The following is a 23,835-nucleotide window of genomic DNA, read 5'->3' on the forward strand; positions in this document are numbered from 1 at the left end:
TTTAATAATACTCTAATACATTTACATCCCGAGTGCCATTGAAAGCATTATTTTGTAAGGGGAAAAAAATAAAAATAAAAAACAACTTTTCCTCCCTTCTTTGCAGGAAGTGTGTGGCATGCTGTGGTAAGGGTTACTGCCAAACAGTCAAGCTCAAGAGAGGCCGGGAGCAGATCACCTGTCCACCACCTGCGGGGGCCCGGTGTGTCCGGCAGAACGAGACGTTAACATACGCGGTTAAGTTTCGGGGCGTTCAGTGATGAAACTTGGCCTCTCTGCTCTGACCGCCCTCAGTGGCGTCTCTTCCCCACACTGAAGTGACCTGCTGTCACCAGGCAGGTGCAGAGGACAGTGGCCACCTACTCGACCTGAAAACCGCATGCCTCGCCTGCCTTGCTCACTTCCACGTGACCCTTGAGACGCCAGGGACAAGGGCCACTGTCCTCACGGCTCTGATGCCTGGAGACTTACTCCACGTATTTCTTTCTTCCACAGGCATGTAATGTAGCAGGGAAGAACTGCCCCATCCCCAGCAAGACCCCTTTTCTGTTCTTTTCAAATTTTTTTTTCATTAACAACTTCCATGATTATAAAAAAAAATCCCATGGTAATGCCCCCCCCCTCCACTTTCCCCTTTGAAACTCCACTCTCCATCATATCCCCTCCCCCTCTCAATCAGCCTCTCTTTTATTTTGATGTCATCATCTTTTCCTCCTCTTATGAGGGTCTTGTGTAGGTAGTGTCAGGCGATGTGAGGTCATGGATATCCAGGCCATTTTATGCCTGGAGGAGCACGTTATAAGGAGACAAGACCCCTTTTTAAAGTGCTGAGCCTTTCTCCCCTCAATCTGGCGCATTTCATGGACTCAAATCCACCCACGCATGCCATGTCTAGCAAAATTCAATCTCTATGTGTCGCTTTATAAAGACTTTAAGGATCGATGATGTCAGAAACCCATCATGACTCAGAAGAGGATCTGTCCTTTTTCGTTTGTTTGTTTGTTTTATTTCTTTTTGTTTTTCGAGGTAGGGTCTCACTCTGGCCCCAGGCTGACTTGGAATTCACTGTGTAGCCTCAGGGTGGCCTTGAACTCACGGCGATCCTCCTACCTCTGCCTCCTGAGTGCTGGTATTAATGGCATGTACCACCCCGCCTGGCTGTCCTTTTTTTCTTTTTAATAATTAAAAAAAATTTTAATTTATGTGCAAGGACAGACAGAGAGAGAAGAGAGAGACAGACAGAGATAATGGGCACACCAGGGCCTCCAGCCACTGCCAATGAACTCCAGACACATGTGTCCCTTGTGCATCTGGCTTATGTGGGTCCTGAGGAATAGAACCTGGGTCCTTTGGCTTCGCAGACAAACAAGCACCTTAACTGCTAAGCTATCTCTCCAGCCCCAGTCATTTAAAAAAAAAAAAACTTTTATTTCTTTATTTATGAGAGATAGAGACAAAAAGTGAGAGAGAGAGAGAGAAAGAGAGAGAATGGGCATGTTAGGGCCTCCATCCACTGCAAACGAACCTCAGATGCATGCATCTCCTTGTGCATTTGGCTTATGTGAGTCCTGGAGAATTGAACCTGGTTCCTTTTGCTTTGCAGGCGAGAGCCTTAACTGCCAAGCCATCTCTCCAGCCCAAGGAACCCATCCTTTTAATGCTTGAACAGCAGAACCCCAAAAGGATGAGTCGAAGTGGAAATACCCTGGCTTGGACCGGTTCCACTTCCTACGGGGAATGGTTCTCCACCCACAAAGAAAACCCGGGAGGCCCAGCTTGGGAAGGCTCTGGCCGCATTCAGAGCTGTGTCCTCTTCATCTACGGGACAAACCCATGCCCGGCCCACATCTCTGCACCATGGCCCTTCTCTTGCTCTCAGGGAAGCATTCACAACCCAGGAACCAGCCTGGGACCAGCAAGAAAACCGGATCCCAAGCCCCGAGGGGATGTGTAAGGCACTGCTCAGAGCATCCCCTTTCAACTTTATGGCTCCAACTCTTTGAGTTCTGTAAAACTACCTGTCTTGACCAAAAAAAAAAAAAAAAAAAAAAGGAACAAATGCAATCAATAAACACTGATTAAATTCCTGGTGCGGGTTAAGCCCTAAGAATATAAAAAGGAATATACACAGGATAGACCTCATTACCTTAAGGAGCTCAGAGGCCACTGAGGGAGACCCACGTAAGCAGCTAGCCACAGCACCGTGAAACAGGGAGGCCGGGGCATTAAACACTGAGAAAGAGGCGTTTCACCCCTACTGGAGGGCTGCGTGAAGGTATGTTCCCCCAAGAGTGAATAATTGAGCTTGGCTCTGAATACTCCAGGGGGAGATGGCCTGGTAGCGAGTCCCAGGAATGCTATTATAAGCAGAGGCAGAAGCCTGGCCAACTGCTGGGGTAAGAGCAGCCCAGTAGTTCTGGGCTCAGGGAGGCTGCAGGGGAGGAGGGCTCAAACCCTGGACTTGTGGACCAGCCCAGACCTCGGCTCTTTTGGCTACAGACATCGGGTGTCACGGTGTAAGCAGGGGAGTCTGCTTACCGGGGAGGTTTGTATCTAGAACGTAGGAGAAGTCAGAGAAGGCGCAGGAACAACCCTACTTCGAAAAATAAAAAAATAAAATAAAATCATCCTAATAAAAAAGAGATGGTTAGTGCCCTCCAATTGGACTGGAGGCCCGCTCCATGGCGGGGGGGGGGGGGGGGAGGGGGCGGGGGAACACATCCCTGATACTGAAAGCTTAAAACAGGGGTAGTCATGAGCCCTAGGGGTGTAACATCTGCTGATGTCTGGGTAAATGTATATACTATGCTAATCAAACTGCCCAGTAAGCACTTCTCTTAATATTCATACCCTTATATTAATGCTACTCTCACTTTGGGTAGCGAATCTTCTCTTTTCAGATGACAGTGACCTTGGGACGACTCAGAAGGTATCATAGTGTTGGAAAGAAGTGACTGGAGTACTGAGTAACATCTCGATCACACCTTCCAAGGCTCAGGGTCTAATGCGGAAGAGGTGGCAGAAAGAATGTAAGAGCCAAAGGAAGGGTAGGACTCCTTAAAGCGTGCTCCTTCCAGACATAAAATGGCCTGGATGTCCATGACCTCACAATGCCTGACACTACCTACACAAGACCATCATAAGAGGAGGAAAAGATCATGACATCAAAATAAAAGAGAGACTGATTGAGATGGGGAGGGGATATGATGGAGAATGGAATTTCAAAGGGGAAAGTGGGGGGGGAGGGTATTACCATGGGATATTTTTTATAATCATGGAAAATGTTAATAAAAATTGAGAAAGGAACAAAAAAGAGATGCTGACTCACAATGGGGCTGACAGAAGCAGCGAGTGTGTCGAGGTATGAGTTTAGGGAGGGGAAACAAGTACTTTTCAGTTTTGCTTTCAGTTCTACAAATGTATACATTGGTTCCCATTTAAAAAAAAAAAAACACCAAACTCTTAAAATTGGAATATTTAGGCTAGGGAAAAATAAAGAGCCCTTCTTCCACTTTCTAATAGTTTAGTTCCCTCTGACACTGTCCTGGGGAAATGATCCTGAGCTGCTGCTGCTGTACGAAGTCAGGCCAGTCTGCTAGATAGGATGCACGGGCGGAAGGCCCCTCTCGTTTATCTAAACACTCTGGACAATGCCCCTAGCTTCCCCTCGAAGGGCAAGACTACATGCAAATAGGGAAGCTCTGGGCTGAAGGGCGCCATTCACAGCATGGGGAGTTAAGCAGCTTGCAGAGCTACCTTACAGATGGTAACTCTCTGTATTTTTCCACCATCGCCATCTCTCCTGCTCCCCACACCCAAGCACACTGTGGTGCGGGCACAAAGCTCTGCTCTTTAAAAGTTGGACAGAAGCTGGGCGTGGTGGCGCACACCTTTCATCCCAGCACTCGGGAGGCAGAGGTAGGAGGATCGCCGTGAGTTCGAGGCCACCCTGAGACTCCATAGTGAATTCCAGGTCAGCCTGGGCTAGAGTGAGACCCTACCTCAATAAATAAATAAATAAAAGTTGAACAGACTTGCCAGATCAAGTACTTGTGTGTGTGTGTGTGTGGGGGGGGGTACAATACCTACCTCAGGGTTCACACTAAATAAAGGGAGAAAGCCAGGCATAGAAACAGAGGGGTGGATTCATGACCCCATAGGGAACATCAGTAACCACACAGAGGTGGGCCTTCACTGCATGGTGGGTGGGAGAGAAAAGATATAAGAATATATCCTAGGGCTGCAGAGATGGCTTAGTGGGTTAAGGTACTTGCCTGCAAAGCCAAAGGACCCAGGTTCTATTCCCCAGAACTCATGTAAGCCAGATGCACAAGGGGACACACACATCTGGAGTTCATTTGCAGTGGCTGGAGGCCCTGGGGTGCCCGTGCTCTCTTTATCTGCCTCTATCTCTTTCTCTGTCTCTTTCTGTTTCTTTCTAGCTCTCTCAAATAAATTTTTAAAATTAAAAAAAAATAGAAGAGATTCAGTGGAGGGAGGGGAATGGGAAGAGGGAAATAGCAGTGGTGGGAGGCAATTATGATTGTGATATATTGTTTATATTTATGGAAGTAGTCAATTTATTTTTATTTATTTATTTGAGAGTGACAGACAGAGAGAGAAAGAGGCAGAGAGAGAGAATGGGTGCACCAGGGCCTCCAGCCACTGCAAAAGAACTCCAGACGTGCATGCATCCCCGTGTGCATCTGGCTAACATGGGTCCTGGGGAATTAAGCCTCGAACTGGGATCCTTAGGCTTCACGGGCAAGTGCTTAACCGCTAAGCCATCTCTCCAGCCTCTCAGGAGCTATTTTGGAGCGTGAATCAACACAAAAAAAAAAAAAGAAAAGAAAAGAAAAGAAAAGAAAAGAAAAGAAAAAAAGAAAGAAAGAAAGAAAGAAGGAAGGGCTGGAGAGGATGGCTTAGCAGTTAAGGAGTTTACCTGCAAAGCCAAAGGACCCAGGTTCGATTCCCCAGGACCCACGTTAGCCAGATGCACAAGGGGGTGCGTGCATCTGGAGTAAGTTTGAAGTGGCTGGAGGCCCTGATGTGCCCATTCTCTCTCTCCCTCTTTCTCTGTCAAATAAATACATAGATAAATAAAAATATTTTAAAAATGCTAATAATAAAAGGTGCTTCTGATGTCTTATCATTAGCTTTCACCTGCAGTCTGTCCCTAGAGCACACAGCCACATGCTGCCCAGCTAGAAATTACTCACCAACCGAGTCCCCCACAGGCCAGGAACAAGAAGTTGGCCAGTCGCTAGGTTTCCACTCCCACCATGGTGGTTGGCTGAGTCCACAATTTTACTTATTTATTTAGTTATTAATTTAATTTACTAGTTATTTGAAGCAGGGTCTCACTCTAGCCCAGGCTGACCCGGAACCCCCTATGTAGTCTCAGGGTGGCCTCGAACTCCCGGCGATCCTCCTACCTCTGCCTCCCGAGTGCTGGGATTAAAGGCGTGCGCCACCACGCCCCGGCTTGAGTCGGCAAACTTTGAACGACACTTAGTCAGGAGTCCATCATGACAACCAAACTGACTTTAGACGTTCTGGAGTCCTTGCACATTTCCCTTCCTGAGAATGCATTAAGTGAGCTCCTTCCTCTGAGATAAGAATCAAGGGCTGGAGGGATGGCTTAGTGGTTAAGGCATTTGCCTGCAAAGCCAAAGGACCCAGGTTTGATTCCCCAGGACCCACGTAAAGCCAGATGCACAAGGAGGCGTACGTGTCTGGAGTTCATTTGCAGTGGCTGGAGGCCACTCGGGGTGGCCACTGTATTCTCTCTATCTGCTTATTTTTCTGTCTCTCTCAAACAAATAAAATGTTTTTAAAAAAAGAATCAGGCCTCATACACTGAGCTTTTTATAAGCTCCCAGTGAGCTTAAGAGACTGGTGCAGAGAGGATTATCAGCAATGAAAATGACTTTGAGAATCTCTTGAGACGGGAGAAAACAAGAGCTATTTACTACAGGGTTTCTCAAAGTTTAGCCCTTAAACTATCTGGGTACTTTTCTTTTGTTAAATTTATTTATTTATTTGGGAATGAGAAAGAAAGAGGAAATGGGCACACCAGGGCCTCCAGCCACTGCAAACAAACTCCAGACACACGTGCCACCTTGTGCATCTGGCTTTACGTGGGTCCTGGGGAATCAAACCTGGGTCCTTTGGCTTTGCAGGCAAATGCCTTAACTGCTCAGCCATCCCTCCAGCCCCTCTGGGTGCTGTTTTGAGAAGGCAGATGCTGCCGGGAGAGCAGCCTGGAACGTGTATTTTAACAAACTGTCATGGGTGTTTGTGGCGTGGCCAAAGCTACCCAGAGGACACTCAGTGGAATGAACATGGCTTCAAATCCTGCACCTACCATAGTGTGCCTATCTGTCTGTATCTACTGAACCCGTGGCCTTGGCATCACAATGCCAGCGTCAGTGAGGTGAGCTACCCTCACTCCCCTTTGGTCCGGTCCCTTCAATGGCCTTCCACCTCAGCATCACACAGTGGGCTTTGTGTGGGATGTCTTAAATGCCATGTCATGGGCTGGAGAGACGGCTCAGCGGTTAAGGCGCTTGCCTCCAAAGCCTAAGAACCCAGGTTCGAATCCCCAGAACCCACGTGAGCCAGATGCATATGGCACCGCATGCTTCTGGAGTTCGTTTGCAGTGGCTGGAGACCCTGTAGTGCCCATTTTCTCCCCCCTCCCACGAATAAATAAAGCCACGTCGTGCTTCTCCCCCTAGTCTGGGAGTTACTTAAGGGCAATGATTGTTGCGTCACCTCTGCTCAGAGCACAAAATGATAGCCTTTGAGAGAAGTTACCATCAAGGGTAGAGAATGTGAACCAGGCGTGGTGGCGCACACTTTTAATCCCAGCACTCGGGAGGCAGAGGTGGGAGGATCACTGTGAGTTCAAGGCCACCCTGAGACTGCATAGTAAATTCCAGGTCAGCCTGGGCTAGAGGGAGACCCTACCTTAAAAAAAGGGGGGAGGATAGAATGTCATGGTCCCTGCTGAGCAGCTCCCAGGATGGCACCTAGGCTGGTACCAAGAAGGCACTTGGCAGAGAGGACTCAGGAGAAGGCCACAGCTCAGCATCAGATGTTGGACCCAACAGGAGCCCCGAGCTCAGGAAGGGGGCACCCATGGGTGACAGAGGACGAGTTATCATTTCTAGAAAGCCCCAGATTTGAAGCCAAAAGGGAGCGCAGATGACTTTTCAACAAACCCACCCTCTCCCCCACTATTTCAACCAACGTCCCTGTTCTGGGTCCCCGGGGTCAGAAACCATTCCCTGTTCTTTCTCCTCTCCCATTTCTGTGCTGTTCTTCCTCAGGCACAAAATCCATTCTTTCAGTCACTGGAACTTCAACCCCCAAACAAACAAACAAACACAGGTTAGGAGGAAAGTCAGGCTCAGCAGTTAATGTGCTTGCTGCGAAGCCCAAGGACCCATGTTCAGCTCTCCAGGTCCTGCATAAGCCAGACGCACAAGGTGGCGCATGCTCCAGAGTTCAACTAGTCTGGAGGCCCTGGTGTGCCAATTGTCTTTCTTTCTCGCTCTCCCTTTCATAAAAAAGGGGGGAGGGCTAGAGGGATGGCTTAGTAGCTAAGGTGCTTGCCTGCAAAGCCAAAGGACCCAGGTTCGATTCCCCAGGACCCCACGTAAACCAGATGCACAAGGGGGCGCACGCATCTGAAGTTTGTTTGCAGTGGCTGGAGGCCCTGAACTGTCATTGGATCTCTCCTTCTCTGTCTCAAATAAATAAATAAAAATATTGAAAACAAACAAACAAACAACAACAACAACAACAAAAACAAAGGCTGGTTGTGGTGGCACATGCCTTTAATACCAGCACTGGGGAGGCTGAGGTAGGAGGGTCGCTGTGAGTTCGAGGCCACCCTGAGACTCCACAGGTCAGCCTGGGCTAGAGTGAGACCCTATCTTGAAAAACAAAAGTAAATAAATAAATAAATGGCCAGTCTGTTGGGCTAGCCTAAAAAAATAAAAAAGTGTGTGTGTGGGATTCATTGCTGGATAGGCCCAATTAGCAAGTGTAAAGCGCATTAACCCCCCGTTTGGGGTCTCTTTCTGGTCACCCACCCTCATCCCTCTTGGCAAAGAAAGTGAGGAGATTTTTAATGTATTCTGCAAACTGTGCAGCGCTGGGAATATACTGTTACCAAGTCCTGACAGCCAAAGTTACCGGTGATCCCTTTCCTTCCTTTCCCCCGGCTACGTCCACGGTCCTGTGTCCCTGACAGTAGGGGACAGGGTGGCTGGGTCAGCCTCTGGGCCTTCCTGCCAGACTTGCCTATGGCCAAGAGACATTTGAGAGGTCACGTCTTCCACTGCCCTGGCCACATTGGAATACATTGGGAGGCAATAGATGGGAATCTCCTATTGGAGGAGGGGAGAATCTGGCAAATTCTTGGCATAGACCACCTACGTTTTGCAACTGCCATTTCAGTCCCCAGGAGACACATCCAGAGATGGGGGGCGGGGGGTGCTGGTTCTGAATGTGTTCTGGGGCCGCTGGGTGTGCGCCACGCTCCCCCCCCCCCCCTTGCACAGTTTCCTCTGGCCAGGGTGGACATCCACGGCTGAACTCTTCCTCACAGTAGCATTCTTGAAGCTCTGTCTTCCCAAGGTCACCGGCCTGGGGCAGGGACAAAAGAATGCTTTTGCCTTTCCCTGTATCCTGGAGGAAGATCCGCAGCCGCTGGTGGCCGGGCCACACCCAGCAGGAAGGACTGCTGTTGGGAGCAGCTGTTTCCTCTGTGGAACCAGCAGCCATGGCGGCCTGGCCGTCCTCTGACCCCCTCCCTGGGCCCCCTAATTTGCCATCTGTTACAGGGTCAGCAAGAAGGTGACCAGAGAGGCAAGTTATCACTAGGCAGGAAACGAACTGACGTCCACCCCTCTGTTCCAGTCCCTGGGTGAGCCTGGATGTAGGGGTGGCATCTTTGGCATGGTGGGGGAACGGGGGGGGGGGGGGTTGTAAATATGCAGGTGCAAGGTGTGTCTGGGCTGTGGCTGTCTACAGCATTCCAGTGCCCACTGCCCACATCTGCAAAGGTGTACACTGCCTGTCTGATCTTGACAGGGTGGGTGGGTGAAGGGGTGTTAGAGTTAGGGTGACTGGACCCCTGAAGGTGAAAAGCAGGAAAGTTTCCACCTGCCAGAAATCCAAGATGACCTGACTTATCTCGTGCCTAGTTCCCCTAGACCTGTTTTTTCCACAAACAACCTGGGTCCCCTCCTGGGAGGGAGGCCTTTCTTTCATAGGATTTAAACATTGTGCTTGGTCAAGTTCAGACCCTGGAACTTGGTGCCAGAATTAGTCTCTTCCTGAGTCAGCCCCTGGCCCTAACCAACCAGCTGGCCCTCTGGTTCACCTGAGCCAGAAGACAGCCCACCACCCTTAGGTTATAAATAAATGCCTTTGCAAGGGGAGGGCAGTGTGGCTCCCTTGGGACCTTCCAGCTGTGGGTGAGTTTTTCCCTCCACTGGGCCTGGATTGGAAGGATGGGGGGGACTCCCCCTTCCTCTGCATGGGTTCTTTATCCCCTTGGGCTCCCCACATGGCAGGAGCTCCTTGAACTTTCTTTCCACACTTCCCTCCAACAGGCCCTCCACGTATGATCTCTAGCCAGATGGGTGCCCTTCCTTGGCTCTGTACTTCCATCAATAAACACAATAATTTAGTAACTATCCTTCTCAGTTTTCTTTTTCTTTTTTTAAAATACTTTACTTTTATTTATTTGAGAGAGGGAAAGAGGCAGAGAGAGAGAGAGAGAGAGAGAGAGAGAAAGAGAATGGGTGCCCCAGGGCCTCCAGCCACCGTAAACAAACTCCAGAGGCATGCGCCACCTTGTGCATCTGGCTTACGTGGGTCCTGGGGAATTGAATCTGGGTCCTTTGGCTTTGCAGGCAAGCACCTTAACCATTAAGCCACCTCTCCAGTCCATCCGTTTTTTTTTAAATTTTTTTTTTTATTTTTAATTTATTTATTTGAGAGAGAGAGAGAGAAAGAGGCAGTTAGAGAGAGAGAATGGGTGTACCAGGGCTTCCAGCCACCATAAACAAACTCCAGACGCATGCACCACCTTGTGCATCTGGCTTACGTGGGTCCTAGGGAATTGAACCGAGGTCCTCAGGCTTCACAGGCAAGCGTCTTACCCGCTAAGCCATCTCTCCAGCCCCCATCAGCTTTCTTTTCTTATCCAATTCTTTGACTAAAATTAGAAACGATCCCAGGGTTTGGGGTGCAAGGGCCTTCCTGGACCCCCAGCACCCTGTGACCACCTCAAGCCCTGATGTCTCCGTGCTGCGTCCACAGAGCTGTGTGGGTGCCAGCTCCTCAGCCCCCCGCCGTCTCCCCTTTCTGGAAAGCGTTCAACCAGTAAGCAGGCAGGGAGGCGACCCAGCTCAGCGCACCCAGGCATGTGTCTTTTGTCTAGACAGTTTCTCTTGCTGTTCCGACACTTGCAGAGACCTGGCTGAAAGTCCTTGGCTGTCACAGCCCAGCGATCAAGGCTCTGCATGGAGCGAACCAACTCGAGGCCAACACACCCGGGACCTAAGGGCAGGGGATGGTCTCCAGATTCCGGACACTGTCATAGGCTGTGCAAGGTGATGGTTCCACACGAGAAGACAGGCCCCGCTTAGTTTAAGACCCTGCCACAGAACCCTCTATATAAAAAGGTCCTTGGGCTGCAGGATCTCCTCATTCCATTCACAAATGAGGAGGCGGCTCAGAGAGGAAGTCTTACATAAGGCCACAGCCAGTTCATCATTCATGACTTTGCCAATGCAGATCAAGCACCTATTATTATTATTATTATTGTTGTTGTTGTTGTTGTTGAGGTAGGGTCTCACTCTAGCCCAAGCTGACCTGGAATTCACTATGGAGTCTCAGGGTGTCCTCAAACTCATGGCGATCCTCCTACTTCTGCCTCCCGAGTGCTGGGATTAAAGGCATGTGCCACCGCGCCCGGCCAAGCACCTATTATTATACGTCACCCCACTGTGGTGGTTTGATCCAGGTGTCCCCCATGAACTCAGGTGTTCTGAATGTTAGGTTCCCAGCTGATGGAGATTTGGGAAGGAACGCCTCCTGGAAGGCAGTGTATTGTTGGGGGCGGGCTTATGGGTGTTATAGCCAGTGTCCCCTTGCCAGTGTTTGGCACACTCTCCTGTTGCTATGGTCCACCTGATGTTGGCCAGGGGGTGATGTCCACCCTCTGCTCATGCCATCGTTTTCCCCTGCCATCATGGAGCTTCCCCTCGAGTCTGTAAGCCAAAATAACTCCCCTCCCTTTTTTATCCTCACAAGCTGCTCTTGGTTGGGTGATTTCTGCCAGCAATGCGAACCTGACCGCAACACCCACTACAGACCCCCAGAAAACTGAGCCATGGATTCTGCTGTCGGGACACTGACAATCTAGTTGGGGAGCCCAGACCAATGAGCAGGCAGGCACTTGCCAGAACAGGCTAGAAGCCATGGCCAAGCGAAGTGCTCAGGGGCTGCCAAAACGGCCTGCGCAGGCGAGGCGAAGTGACATCTCCTGCGATGGATGGGCGACCTTGGGTTGCCAACGCCACCACGGGACCCTGGGGAGTGCAAGGGAGTGGGAGGGACCAAGTCACAGGAGATGAGATGGCAGAAGCAGAGGCTAGAAAGAGAAAGAAAAATCTTTTCTTTCTTTCTTGCTCCTTCCTCCCCCGCAACAAGGTAGGGTCTCGCTGTAGCCCAGGCTGATGTGGAATTCACTATGTAGTCTCAGGGTAGCCTCGAACTCACGGCGATCCTCCTACCTCTGTCTCCTGAGTGCTGAGATTAAAGGTGTGCACCACCATGCCTGGCTCATGTCTGGTTTCCTTTCTTCCTTTGTTTCTTTTATTTATTTATTTATTTTATGTTTTGAGAGAAAAATCTTAAGACACGATACTGCTGATTTTGAAGAGAGGACCCTTCACCAAGGAATGCAGGCAACTGCAGCAAGCTAGACAGGTGACATCAACCACTCCGTACAGTGTTCCAAGCTAACTGGTGTCCCCAGGAAGGTCCACTGTGGGCTCGAGAGATGGCTTAGTGGTTAAGCGCTTGCCTGTGAAGCCTAAGGATCCTGGTTCGAGGCTCGATTCCCCAGGACCCACGTTAGCCAGATGCACAAGGGGGCACATGTGTCTGGAGTTCATTTGCAGTAGCTGGAGGTCCTGGCGCGCCCATTCTCTCTCTGCCTCTTTCTCTCTCTCTCTGTCACTCTCAAATAAATAAATAAAAATGAACAAAAAATATTTAAAAAAAAGAAGATCCACTGTGCTCCAGGCTGAGGGCTAGGTACTTGGAAAAGAAATGGCCGAGTCCCTGTCCCTGCCAAGTTCACAGGACAAAGGGGCAGATGATAGGAATAAACACCTTCTCCCCAAAGTATCTGCCTGTTGAAGGTGGGCTCCCAGGCTCTATGTGATGACTGCGACAGAGGCACACTTAAAATGACACTCTTTGGACAGGTGGCCGTGTGGCGTCTGCATCCGGGGGTCAGCGGCTAGCCTTGGGCCCTGCCAAGCACAGTGGGCATCGCCGTGAATCGTCTCAGCTCCTCCACTAGCTTGTTGGTCTTGAATGACCTATGTCACCGCTCCAACCTCAACTTACCTCACCTGCTCAATGGCCCCATGGGTCGAAAAGGAGACGCAAGGTAAAGTGCACAGAAGCCCCCATCATACAGTCGACAAGAGCCAAAGAGGAGAAAAGTCACACCTCCCCCCCTCCCTGGCCCTCATTTCCCTCTGGAAAGTAAGCCTGGGTGCTCCTGAACGCTTTGCCTAATTATTCAGTGCTCTGAGGTATTAAAAAGAGAGAGAGAGAGAGAGAGAGAGAGGGAGGGAGGGAGGGAGGGAGGAAAGCTAGGAATGAACCCCACACCTCTTAATTTTTTTGTTTTTAATTGGGGGGTGCAGGAGACTCCAATTAGGACAGTGGCGCCACAGAGAAGGAAACAGAGGAAGAGACCCCAGAGGCTGTGTCCCGCCCCCCTGCATTGGCAAAGCTCTCAGCAGGGCAGGCAGCAAAGGGTTACCCCTCAGTGCAAACACCCACCCCCACTGTCACCGCACATTAAAGAGCCAGGAGCCAGGGAACGAACTGGATGGTGACAGCTGCTCTCATTAATGGTTTGCTCCCTGCCGGTCTTTAGTTTAAAAAGAAAGAAAAGGAAAAAGAAAAATGAAAAGCAAGCCTTAGAGATAGCCAGTTAGACAGTGGTGTGGGGTTGGAAAAGATGGCTTAGTGGTTAAGGCCTTTCGCCTGCAAAGCCAAAGGACCCAGGTTCAATTCCCCAGGGCCCACGTAAGCCAGATGCACAAGGGGGCGCACGCAGCTGGAGTTCGTTTGCAGTGGCCGGAGGCCCTGGCGCGCCCATTCTCTCTGTCCCTCTCTCTCTCTGAAATATAAATAAGTAAATAAAACGTGACAATGGTCCCATAGGCTGCACCTCCCATATCTAGGCAGGCAGGTGGCCCTTGCTCAACTACTGAGGCCCAGTCCAAGTATCTCCTGCAGCCTTACCCCCCGCCTGGTGCCGCCGAGATCCACACCTGGCTTGGCCATGCATCCAACCAGAATGGGATGTCTTTGAGAGCAAGGACTAAGCTCTTGACATCCCACAGGCCTTCAAGCGAATGTTCTCTACAGTGATTTCAAGAAAGGGTTCAGGGCTGGAGAGATGGCATAGCGGTTAAGGCACTTGCCTGAGAACCCTAAGGACCCTGGTTGGACTCCCCAGGACCCACAGAAGCCAGATGCACAAGGGGGCGCATGCATCTGGAGTTCATTTGCAGTGGCTGGAAACCCTGGCACGCCCATTCTCCCCCCCTCCTTGCCTCTTTCTCTCTCTCAAATAAATAAACAAATAAAATATATTTTTTATAAAGGGGTTCAGCCAGGTGCACGCCTTTAATCCCAGCACTAGGGAGACAGAGGTGGGAGGATCACTGTGAGTTCGAGGCCACCCTGAGACTTCACAGTGAATTCCAGGTCAGCCTTGGCTAGAGTGAGACCCTACCACGAATTAAAAAAAAAAAAAAAAAAAAAAGTATGGAAAGGTTAACCCATACGCGTGAATGAAACCAATAAGCAGCCCACTTCGAGTTCAGTTCTCTGCGGAACCCCGATGCTTTGAGTGTCCCCCGAGACCACCGAGGGGGAAGCAGGACTCACTGGAGGCCCCTGAATAGCTAACAGCCACCAAAGGGTCTCATGAGTCAGGGACACCAACTCTGCCATTCATTTGCATGTGACCTGGGGGGGGGGGCAACTTTCTGATCCCCAGGGTGGGTCTTCATCCAAGGCGTCAGCTGGACGAGACAGGAGGTCTCTCTTCCAACCGCGATATTTGTACGAGCCCAAACTTTCTGCGTTCTTGTTCTTACAGAGGATAATTTAATTTACAGGTCCTTCTCAAAGGATTCTCGTTTGCCGAGGGCTCTTCAGGCACCAAGGGGAGAGGAGAACTGAGGATCCCATGGCTTTAGTCACTGAGCTGGAAACATTTAACAAGCCACAATCCAGGGCTCTGCAGGCACTCTGGGGACAAAAGGCTACTTACGATGCAGCAGGCCACCAGGGCTCCTTGAACAAACCCGGCCAGGACATCACCGGGGTGGTGCTTATAGTCAGATATGCGCGACAGTCCCGTATAAAAGGCCATCATAATCAAGGTGAACTGCAGAAGGGGCCGGAGGAGGCGGGCTCCTCTCCAGGTGAAGCGGGCTTGCAGGTATAGCTGGAGGGAAGAGACAAAAACACCATTTAGGTGACACAGCACCCAGAGGCACTGCAACGCCAGGTCAGCATCTACTACATATTTCTGCTAAGTGGAACCATCCAGACCTTATGTGACATATACTAGGTGAAGCATTTAATTTAGATGTGACCCCGGACAAGTCAATGCTGAGCTTTTAAGTTTTCATACTAAAAACAACAACAACAATAATAATAGTAAGAAGAAAGATGAAAACCGGGCGTGGTGGCGCACACCTTTCACCCCAGCACTCGGGAGGCAAGAGGTAGGAGGATCGCCATGAGTTCGAGGCCAGCCTGAGACTACAAAGTGAATTCCAGGTCAGGCTGAGCTAGAGCGGAGCTTACCTGGGGGTGGGGGAGTAACAAAACAAAAGAAAAACAAAAAAACAAACAAAACACCTTCCAAGGCTCAGGGTCCATTGCGGAAGAGGTGTCAGGAAGAATGTAAGAGCCAAAGGAAGGGTAGGACTCCTTACAACGTGCTCCTCCAGACACAAAATGGCCTGGATATCCATGACCTCGCAGTGCCTGACACTACCTACACAAGACCCTCATAAGAGGAGGACAAGATGATGACATCAAAATAAAAGAGAGACTGATTGAGATGGGGAGGGGATGTGATGGAGAGTGGAGATACAAAGGAGAAAGTGTGTGTGTGGGGGGTATTACCATGGGAGTTTTTTAATAATCATGGAAGTTGTTAATTAAAAAAATATAAAAAAAACAGAAGATAAATAGACTTCAGCTAGGGAGATGAGCGAAGGCAAGCCGTGTAAGACAATACAGGTACACAGATTTTACACACTCCTTGGTCCTTGGTAAGCACTTAATAAATGGCGCTTCCTCCCCAATTCCTGCTCGACACCATGTAGAACACTGTACCCAGGGTCTGAACAGCCTTTGTTATAAAACCAATGGTAACGCCCTGGCACCCCAGTGAGTGTCTGAGGCCTTGCAGATAGATAACCCTAGCTACCAGCCTCACACCTCTGCCGGAGAAATAAAAATCCTCGAGGAGCGGGGAAGTTCCCCTGGCAATCACAAGGGGTTTCCTTCTGATGGTGGCACAATGCCTTTTTGATCCCAGCACTCGGGAGGCAGAGGTAGGAGGATCGCCGTGAGTTCGAGGCCACCCTGAGACTACAGAGTGAATTCTAGGTCAGCCTGAGCTAGAGTGAGACCCTATCTCGAAAAACCAAAAACAAACAAACAAACAAAAAAGGGATGCACCTCTACGGAAGAGCAAGTTTCCAAGTCACAGTTAGGGTTTGGGCACTCTGGACTTTGGATTCACAAACAAAACACACAAACCAGCCGGACAAGGAATGGCAGCTTTTGAGTACGGGTTGGCACAGACTGTGCTGGGTAGGAGAGAAGAAATAACCTGATGAAAAATGGACAGGCCTGGAGAGATGGATCAGCAGTTAAGGCATCTGCCTGTGAAGCCGAAAGATGCGGGTTCGGTTCCCTAGTCCCCATGTAAGCCAGGTGGTGCGTGCATCTGGAGTTCCTTTGCAGTGGTTGGAGACCGTAGCACTCCCATTCTCTCTCTCTCTCTCTCCCTCAAATAATTTTTTTTAAAATTCTTGTTTTATTTTTATTTATTTGTCAGAGAGAAAGAGGGAGAAAGAGAGGGAGAGAGAGAGAATGGTGCACCAGGGACTCCAGCCACTGCAAACGAACTTCAGACCTGCGTGCCCCCTTGTGCATCGGGCTTACTGGGGAACCGAACCTGGGTCCTTTGGCTTTGCAGGCAAATGCCTTCACTGCTAAGCCATCCCTCCAGCTCAATAAAATATTAAAAAAAAAAAAAAAGCCCAAGGACTATCTCTGGCCCAAGGAAAGTTGAAATGACGTCAACTGGGCATTGTCCCCTTAGAGTTATCTTGCTAGAGTTTCCGTTTTTTAACCTCTGGGCACAACCTACTTCCCAGGTTCCTGTGGGAACTTGGGAAGTGAGGAGGAAGAGGCAAAGGGACCAAGGGAACTTCGGACTACAAATCACCGCAGGGGACAGGCCAGGGGAATGGGGACCAGTAAAGGGCGGGGCTGCGGGCTGCAGCGCAGACTCAAGGCAATGGCAGGGCAGACCTGCCCTTCCTAAGACAAAGGGACGCCTCTGTTTTGGTGGCCGGGCAACCAGGCTGAGAGGACAGAGAGTGGAAGATCCCAGAGGCAGTCCCGGGGCCATGTTGGAACCGTGTCTAGGATACGATCCTGAACTACTTAGAAAAATCAGTCCAAAGTGGCCCACACAGAAAAGAACAGGTGGCCTTGCAAGGTTCACCTTGACGCGACGCGATGCTGCCCTGGGCATCGGAGGGTGCCGAATGAGAAACTGCTGAGAGACCGCATGGATGCCCGCCACTGGGCCACTAAATGAAGGGATGAACAGACGATTATATACGTGAAAAAAAAAAATGCAAAAGCAACATAAAGATCACCATCCTACCGGCAAAGATGATTAAATAAATGCTGATCAACACATCAAGAGCTGTGGAGGAGCTGGAGAGAGATGGCTTGGCGGTTAAGGCGTCTGCCTGCAAGGCCCAAAGGACCCAGGTTCGATTCCCCAAGACCCATATAAGCCAAATGCACAAGGGGGTGCATGCATCTGGAGTTCGTTTACAGTGGCTGGAGGCCCTGGCAAATCTGTCTCTCTCTGTCTTGCTCTCTCAAATAAATAAATAAATAAAATTTAAATTTAAATTTTTTAAAAAATCTGTGCAGAAACTTTACTTAAGTAAAGGACATAAGACCCTAAAAGATCAAGCTTGTGGATCAGGCAGGGACATGGGGTGTATTGCAGGTGTGAGGGGATCCCCGAAAAGAGACGTTGTAATTCCCACCCTGTAGGATGTAAGTGATATGTTTCACAGAAGCTATGAAAGTTGGAGAGATGGCTTAGCGGTTAAGCGCTTGCCTGTGAAGCCTAAGGACCCCGGTTCGAGGCTCGGTTCCCCAGGTCCCACGTTAGCCAGATGCACAAGGGGGCGCACGCGTCTGGAGTTCGTTTGCAGAGGCTGGAAGCCCTGGCGCGCCCATTCTCTCCCTCTCCCTCTATCTGTCTTTCCTCTGTGTCTGTCGCTCTCAAATAAATAAATAAATTAATTAAAATTAAAAAAAAAAAGTCGGAAGGCCAAGGGCAAGGGCTACTGGCCTTGAACCATCAAGAAAACTGGGTACTTGCTGTTAGTGAAGGGAGAGTGGCAAGAGATGGTGAGTCCCAGGGCAGGTGGCTTGGAGGGCAGCCACCAGTCCTCCCAGAGACTCCCTGTGGGTCAGCAGTGGTGGAAAACAGGGTGATGCTGGAATGGGCCATGGGTGTCTAACAAGGGAAGCTTCTCTCTTGGACAGCACACTTTCTGCCAACTGTACTGCATTGTATACTAAGGGTCTTTAAGGCAATTATGACTGTTGTTGACTAAGTTCTTCATGCTTACAAAATTACCGAGAGCTCTGAATCCTGATAGGAGAAAGATTAAGCTTGAAATCACTATTTTTCTTTTTTACAGGATACATACCTATTAAATCATATAGGAAATTATTACCATAAGCAGTGATGAAAATTAGTTTTACGGAAAGCATCGTAAAAACCAGTGGACGCTTTTTAAGGGCTGTAAAACAAATGGGGTCACTACAGGCGATGTGTCACTGTGAGCCTGGGCTTCCGGCCACAGGTTATGCCCTCCTTTTCTGCTAAAATACCCTCTGCCATCACGGAATCAAAACAGCTTACCCTTAGCCCATATGGCGCATCCCATAATCCCAGCACTTGGGAGGCTGAGGCAGATGGATCGTGAGTTCAAAGCCAGCCTGGGCTATATGCTGAGCTCCTGTCTCAAAATAAATCAACACAAATCCCTCTCCTCCAGGAATGGGGACAGAAATGATGATGGCCTGTCTCAAAAGGAACATAAGTACAGTGCAGTGTGCCCGCTAACGTCTGGCCTTCCTCTAGTTACTTTTAGCTGTGGACAGGAGAGGAGCAGATCACAGAAAACACATAGCTTTTCATCAGAAAATCCTCGCTCTGGGCTGGAGGGATGGCTTAGCAGTTTGCCTACAAAGGCGTTTGCCTACAAAGCCAAAGGACCCAGGTTCAATTCCCGAGGACCCATGTAAACCAGATGCACAAGGTGGCACATGTGTCTGGAGTTCGTTTGCAGTGGCTGGAGGCCCTGGCGCGCCCATTCTCTCTCTCTCCCTCTTTCCCTGTCAAATACATAAGTAAGTAAATATAATAAAATATTTTTTAAAAAGGAGAAAACCCTCACTATGCCTATTTCTCCACAGGCACAAGTGTGTCATGACCACTGCTGTGGGATGGATGTTGGACGCAGGCAGGACACACAGCTCAATGCACAATACAAGAAAGTGATGATTCTCTAACTGGCCAATAAGCACTTTTCTTAATGTTCATACCCATATATTACTGTTACTCTCACTTTTTTCATTACAGAACTTTCTCTTTTCAGATGGCAGTGACCTTGGGATGACTCAGAAGGCACCATGGTGCTGAGAAGAAGTGACAGAGGAGTGCTCAGCACTGCAATATCTCTATCACACCCTCCAAGGCTCAGGGTCCATTGCGGAAGAGGTGGCGGAAAGAACGTAAGAGCCAAAGGAAGGGCAGGACTCCTTACAACGTGCTCCCCCCAGACACAAAATGGCCTGGATATCCATGACCTCACAGTGCCTGACGCTACCTACACAAGACCATCATAATAGGATAATAGGAGGAAAAGATGATGACATCCGAATAAAAGAGAGACTGATTGAGAGGGGGAGGGGATATGATGGAGAGTGGAGTTTCAAAGGGGAAAGTGGGGGGGGGGGGAGGGCATTACCATGGGAGAGAGTTTACAATCATGGAGGTTGTTAACTATAAAAAAGAAAAAGAAAAGTAATTGACGATTCTATTCTCTAGCTTCTTTTCTTGAAGGAGCTCCAAGATTTTCCAATTTCCTTCACTGATAAAGCTGCAGGACACATCAGACAATGCTTGTGCAGAGTCCTGCGGTCCCTCCGCTTGCTTGCCGCCTGCAGACTTCAGGTCACAGGCCTCAGAAGGTGGGGTGGGGCAGAGGAAGGGTGGGCTAGGCCTTCCCGGACCACTGACTCAGAGGCTTCACAGAGGCTCTCACGGGGAGCGGAACTTGGGAGGAAGGAGGGCAAGCCTCCGCATAGCTCCAGGAAGGGAGGCTCGGAGTGTGTATGAATGGGGAAGGAGCACGGGCCATGGGAGAAAAGAATGCATGAAGTGAATAGACTGGGAATGGCAGCTTGCTCTCCCCATATCCACCAGGAGCTCCTGCATCCATGGAGAGCAGCCTCAGGCCCAGGAATTCCCCCATGGCCTCACAGCTGGGGGACACGACAACCCCCTTTGCTCTGACTTAAGGAGAATTACTCCATGAGTGTGGTGATCTCACCCAAGCAAGTAAATGACTAAAGGACACTGAGCCGAGACTTTCCACTAAGTGGCTTTGGAAAGTAAGATGGGGGCCATAGGCTCTGGGGCCGCTCCAGTAAATCCCGCCGTCCACAGCCAGGCGTGGTGGCGCACGCCTTGCATTCCAGCACTCGGGAGGCAGAGGTAGGAGGATTGCCGTGAGTTCGAGGCCACCCTGAGACTCCATAGTGAATTCCAGGTCAGCCTGAGCTAGAGGGAGACCCTACCTCGAAAAACCAAAATTAAATCAATCAATCCCACCGTATATACAATGGATGGGAATTTTCTGGCGCCTAGTCTGATTCACAAGAGCCAGTGCAGGACAGTGGTTCGAGTCTCAAGAGCCTCCTTGACTACATGCTGGAACCTGGGGACAACGGTATTTAGATGTGTTCCTAATCCAAAGGGTCCGGTATGTCTTACTCAAGAGAGGGATTTAATCCCCGCTGACCACAGTGAAATCAAGCCAAGTCCCCTCGCCCCCAATCTTGGACCAGAACAGGCATTCCCAGCACTAGAATACCTTTAAGGGCCTCAGCAAGCTCCTCAACATTACAAAACTAACGAACAGGACAAGTGTAAGCAGAATGGGACAGAAGCAGAAAGACTAAGTCATGCTGACCCCTCGGTCCACTCCTAATATCCCCTCTGAGCTTGCTTCCCCATCTTTTTTATTACATATATTTTTCCTTTTATTTACTTGTTTTAGTTTTTTAAAAATATATTTAAATTTTATTTATTTATTTATTTGAGAGACAGAAAGAGACACACAGAGAGAATGGGTGCGCCAGGGCCGCCAGCCACTGTAAACGAACTCCAGATGCGTGCGACCCCTTGTGCATCTGGCTTACGTGGGTCCTGGGGAATCGAACTTGGGTCCTTTGGCTTCACAGGCAAATGCCTTAACCGCTAAGCCATTTCTCCAGCCCTCGCTTCCCCATCTTTGTGGAGGTCCCTGGGCCAATGAACCAGTACTCAGGACTAACTTGCAAAGCATCCTTAGGACACTGTACAAAGAGCAAGCTCTGTGGCCAGAGAAACTAGATGGCAGCTGCAGGAGGGCCCAGGGCAAGTCCCTGGAATTCTCTGGAAAGTTCTGTTTGCGTCATGTATCGCCTCTGGCCCACCCCATCCACCCAGCAAAGCAATGATGTGAATCCCGGGCCACACAGAACTCACTCCTGGCCCTAGCTTCAAAATTGGAATTGCAAGGAGACTTCCTTCGACTGTGTTCCAGCCACAGCTCTCTGCTTGGGTCTGGCAGGTGGTGTGTGTGTGTGTGTGTGTGTGTGTGTGTGCGCGCGTGCAATGTCACTCCCTCATTCTTGCTAAAGTCCCTTGTTTCATTCTGTGATTTGCATACTGGTGAAACAGGTCTGGACTGTCCCTTGCCTTCATTTCCATTGCTCTAGGGACAGGTGGGTTACGAGTGAAAATACAGCTTTTGTCCTCCCTCCTCCACTCTTCCTGGAAGGCAGGTCACCGCCACAGCCAGAGTGGGAAATTTCCTCCCTTTCCAGTCTCCAAGGCTCTCACTTGCAATACAAGGTAGGCGCAGAATTCCCCTCTCTGAAGTTACTTAACTGCTTTTCAAGACAAAAGTAGTGTTTTTTAAAAAGTTTTATTTATTTATCTTTTTGTTTCTTTCTTTGTTTTGAGGTATGGTCTTACTCCGGCCCAGGCTGACCTGGAATTCACTATGTCATCTCAGGCTGGCCTCGAACTCACAGCGATCCTCCTACCTCTGCCTCCCCAGTGCTGGGATTAAAGGCGTGCGCCACCATGCCTGGCTATTTGTCTAATAATAATATTATTTTGAGAGAGAGAGAGAGAGAGAGAGGGAAAGAAAGGGAGAGAGAGAATGGGTTCATCAGGACCTCTAGCCACTGCGAACGAACTCCAGATGTAAGTGCCATCTTGTACATCTAGCTTATGTGGGTACTGGGGAATCGAACCTGGGTCCTGAGGTTTCACAGGCAACTGCCTTAATTGCTAAGCCATCTTTCCAGCCCCCAAAATTAGTGTTTTTAGTTGACATTTCTCTTCCTTTTCAGAAAATCAAGTTTCACATTATCAAAGAAAAGGAAGGAAGCTACCATCTCATGAACCACTTCTGCAGACCCTGTGCTTTAGCACCAATCCCATCACCCGTATTACCTCAATCATCGTGTTGGGTGGGCACGAGGATGCCCATGCTACAGAGCTCAATGCAGATCAAGGCAACAACCATGAGTTACTTGAAAGTTGGCCTTTTGGAGTCCTTGACCTGACTCAAAAAAAAAAAAAACTAGGGCTGGAGAGATGGCTTAGCGGTTAAGTGCTTGCCTGTGGAGCCTAAGGACCCAGGTTCGAGGCTTGATTCCCCAGGACCCACGTTAGCCAGACGCACAAGTGGGCGCACGCGTCTGCAGTTCGTTTGCAGTGGCTGGAGGCCCTGGCGCGCCCATTCTCTCTCTGTCTCTATCTGCCTCTTTCTCTCTCTGTCACTCTCAAATAAATAAATAAAAATGAACAAAAAGAAAATTAAAAATAAATAAATAACATTAAAAAAAAAGAATTCTCATTGCTTCTAGGGTTGTTTCAGGACAAGATTAGCACCTCAGGAGTAAACATCAAGTTGCATGCATAGATACGCATAGGCACACATGAGTTGTGAATGTTGAGAGTATTCAAGAGCGGGACGGTATATGAAATATGAATTGCCAGAGGTAGGAACACCATAGAACAAAGGAGACCCAGACCAGGGAGGCACTCTCCTTTCTTCTTTCTCCCCACATCCCCTGTTCCAGGTCTTCCTTCCAGGAATAAAGATGGCACTACCAATTTTCCCTCCCTCAGAGGGATTGCAAGATTCCTTGCTGTACCTACAAGTGGTTAAGGGCGCCACAGAGTGGGGGGGCCGTGGCAGACAGCTATAGAAGCAATCCCCAGTCCCTACCAAGATCTGAGGAAAGGCAGATGTCCTTAAGGTGGAACTGATCCCCATAAGGTCTCCATAAAGTGGAATTAAACCCGGGGTCACGGATTACATCCCCTAAGCTTACTCTGGGGAAGTGTGCTTTTGGATTCTCCTAGGAAGACACAGAGAGCAGGTGAAGAAACTACCTTTCCAGTACCTACTGCGTGTCTCTTGCGTTACAATACTGGTATCTCACTTCTCAGATTCAACAAACAAGATAATCAAAACCCACGGGCTACTTCGAGAAGCAAAGGTTTTGGTGTGAGTTAGACCTAGTGCCTGGCAAAAGACACCCATCGAGACCTGACACCCACATATCAGCTACAACCTTGTGGGCAGCTGCTAAGGACTTCCTCCTGCCCAGTGCTGGCTTCAAAAAAAAAAAAAAAAAAAAAATCACTATTTTTCTCTTGGAATAAAATGAAGGGAAATGAAAGAGGGGGCGGGCGGGGAGAAAACACATCCAGTTCCCCTAAGCACTTTTACAAAATACTGAAATTACATTTGTGAAATTGCTTCCAGCCCTGGTAAAATATACACACGGAGCAGGAACATAAATACCTTTGCTTTGCTGAATTATCCCTTCAAAACAAGCACATGAAGCACGGTT

The 23,835-nt window shown here is 49.4% G+C and overlaps 1 protein-coding gene across 2 annotated transcripts in view; it reads right to left on the reverse strand.

Annotated features, from left to right (window-relative positions):
- The window catches only part of Plpp3 (phospholipid phosphatase 3), a 109,761-nt gene that overhangs the window by 5,328 nt on the left and 80,598 nt on the right, over window positions 1–23,835 (reverse strand). For both annotated transcript variants that reach the window (XM_045139278.1, XM_045139277.1), the window contains one exon: window positions 14,615–14,791. In XM_045139278.1, coding sequence (XP_044995213.1) covers window positions 14,615–14,791 — 177 coding nt within the window. The remainder of the gene's footprint in view (window positions 1–14,614; window positions 14,792–23,835) is intronic.

Source organism: Jaculus jaculus, chromosome 21 (assembly GCF_020740685.1).
Source record: "Jaculus jaculus isolate mJacJac1 chromosome 21, mJacJac1.mat.Y.cur, whole genome shotgun sequence".
Taxonomy (NCBI): domain Eukaryota; kingdom Metazoa; phylum Chordata; class Mammalia; order Rodentia; family Dipodidae; genus Jaculus; species Jaculus jaculus.